Here is a 1497-nt window from a genome sequence, read left to right as displayed (position 1 = left end):
CGCTCTTCCACCAGAGTGGCTATTGCTTTTGTTTTATTTTCAGAATTCACACATAATTCAGAAGAAGAAAGCTCAAAACATAACAAAATATCTTGTACAAGTTCTCTCAAGAATTCTGTGACAAAAAGTAGTCAGCTTCTACTACATTACTAGTCTTACTTCAGGCTCAATTTTTAAACATCCAGGGGTGTATTTTCTGTATGGCCATTACCTGTGCGTCTTTGTGATTCAGATCTGGAAACCACACAGATAATGAACTACCGCACAGCCTGTAAAGTTGTATGTAGAGTATGAAAATTTCTGCTAATCATCTTTTGGTCATTTGACATACACCAAATCTCCAATGTATTTGACAAGAAATGCCTATTCCAAGGCTGAATAAATCACACCACCACGTGACAACTCTATTTTGTGCAGACTAATTCTGAAAGCTTTAGGCAGAATCTGAATGTGAAGATGGCGTCAAACCTCTTCTGCAATGACTTTGCAGCCTCTTTATAGCCTATTTACTTACCTACTCGGCCATAGCATCCAGAAGGAAGTGCAATTTGAATGTCTGTTTTCACTACAGCCTTTTCCATGGGTGGTATCACACAGTCATAGGCACTAAATTAAAGAAAGAAGCACTAGTTATTATATAATATTTGAGGGGTTTTTTCTTTAACTTAAGGTAAAAAATTACTTTGAATTACTCTTGCTGGGAATTTACACCACCGAACTTATACAAGAAATATTTACAGATTCTTCTTGTTTAAGGTAAGCATAAAGCTTATTGGCCTTGATTTTTAAACATGGGGAAGCATGTTTTTTTGTGAACCTGACTTTTTCCAAGTGTACACTACACCACTGAAAGAGAACAACAACAAACCTCTTAAGACAAAAGGAATACAAAATGTCAAGTGTGCTGAAACAAAGCTTCAGGTAGAAAGCTGGACAGGGGAATGAAGTCAGGCGAAGGAAGAAATTTTAATACTTAAAAAGGGAAAGTAGAGGAGGTCAGAGTGGAGTTCGGATATAACTACTGATCGCATTTGGCGACAATCTTAGCTGCAATCTTAGCTGCAGATATTCCTGAACATAGTGAAAACCTTTGGACAATGGTTATGATCAGGTCAAGCAAACCAGAACTGAAGTCTGCAGCAGACCACACGGTTTCCAGCTAAAAGCGTGATCAAACTGCCCCACCTCCCTTTGACAGGCAGCACCCAACAGCCAAGAGCGAAGGAGAAAACCGTAAAAGCAGGGAGGGCCTTCATGCATCTGCCACTTTTTATTACTTTTTTTTCAATAGGAAGGCACGCAGTCAGTGCTGATGCCGATGTGCCAGCCTGGCTTTTGGCCAACGGCTGCATCGCCACCTCACGACACTGGTGCTGCAGCACGACCGGACCACCGGCCCCTGGGAAGGAAGGGAGAAGGGAGCAGCAAGGGAGCTCAGAAAGCGGCCAGCTCTGGCCTCTTCTTGTGCAGGGCCGCTGAGCCTCTCGGGGGAGGGCT

The 1497-nt window shown here is 42.4% G+C and overlaps 1 protein-coding gene across 1 annotated transcript in view; it reads right to left on the bottom strand.

Moving 5' to 3' along the window:
* DUT (deoxyuridine triphosphatase) overlaps nucleotides 1–606 on the bottom strand; it is a gene marked incomplete at its 5' end in the record, with an annotated part of 3734 nt that extends 3128 nt beyond the window's left edge. Inside the window, one exon of the mRNA XM_009879125.1 lies at nucleotides 515–606. Within this exon, the coding sequence (XP_009877427.1) occupies nucleotides 515–606 (92 nt within the window). The remainder of the gene's footprint in view (nucleotides 1–514) is intronic.
* Between the last annotated feature and the right edge of the window lie 891 nt (nucleotides 607–1497).

Source organism: Apaloderma vittatum, unplaced genomic scaffold (assembly GCF_000703405.1).
Source record: "Apaloderma vittatum isolate BGI_N311 unplaced genomic scaffold, ASM70340v1 scaffold32891, whole genome shotgun sequence".
Lineage (NCBI taxonomy): Eukaryota > Metazoa > Chordata > Aves > Trogoniformes > Trogonidae > Apaloderma > Apaloderma vittatum.
The sequence above is the reverse complement of the archived record's forward strand: the minus strand, read 5'-3'. Positions and strand labels throughout refer to the sequence as shown.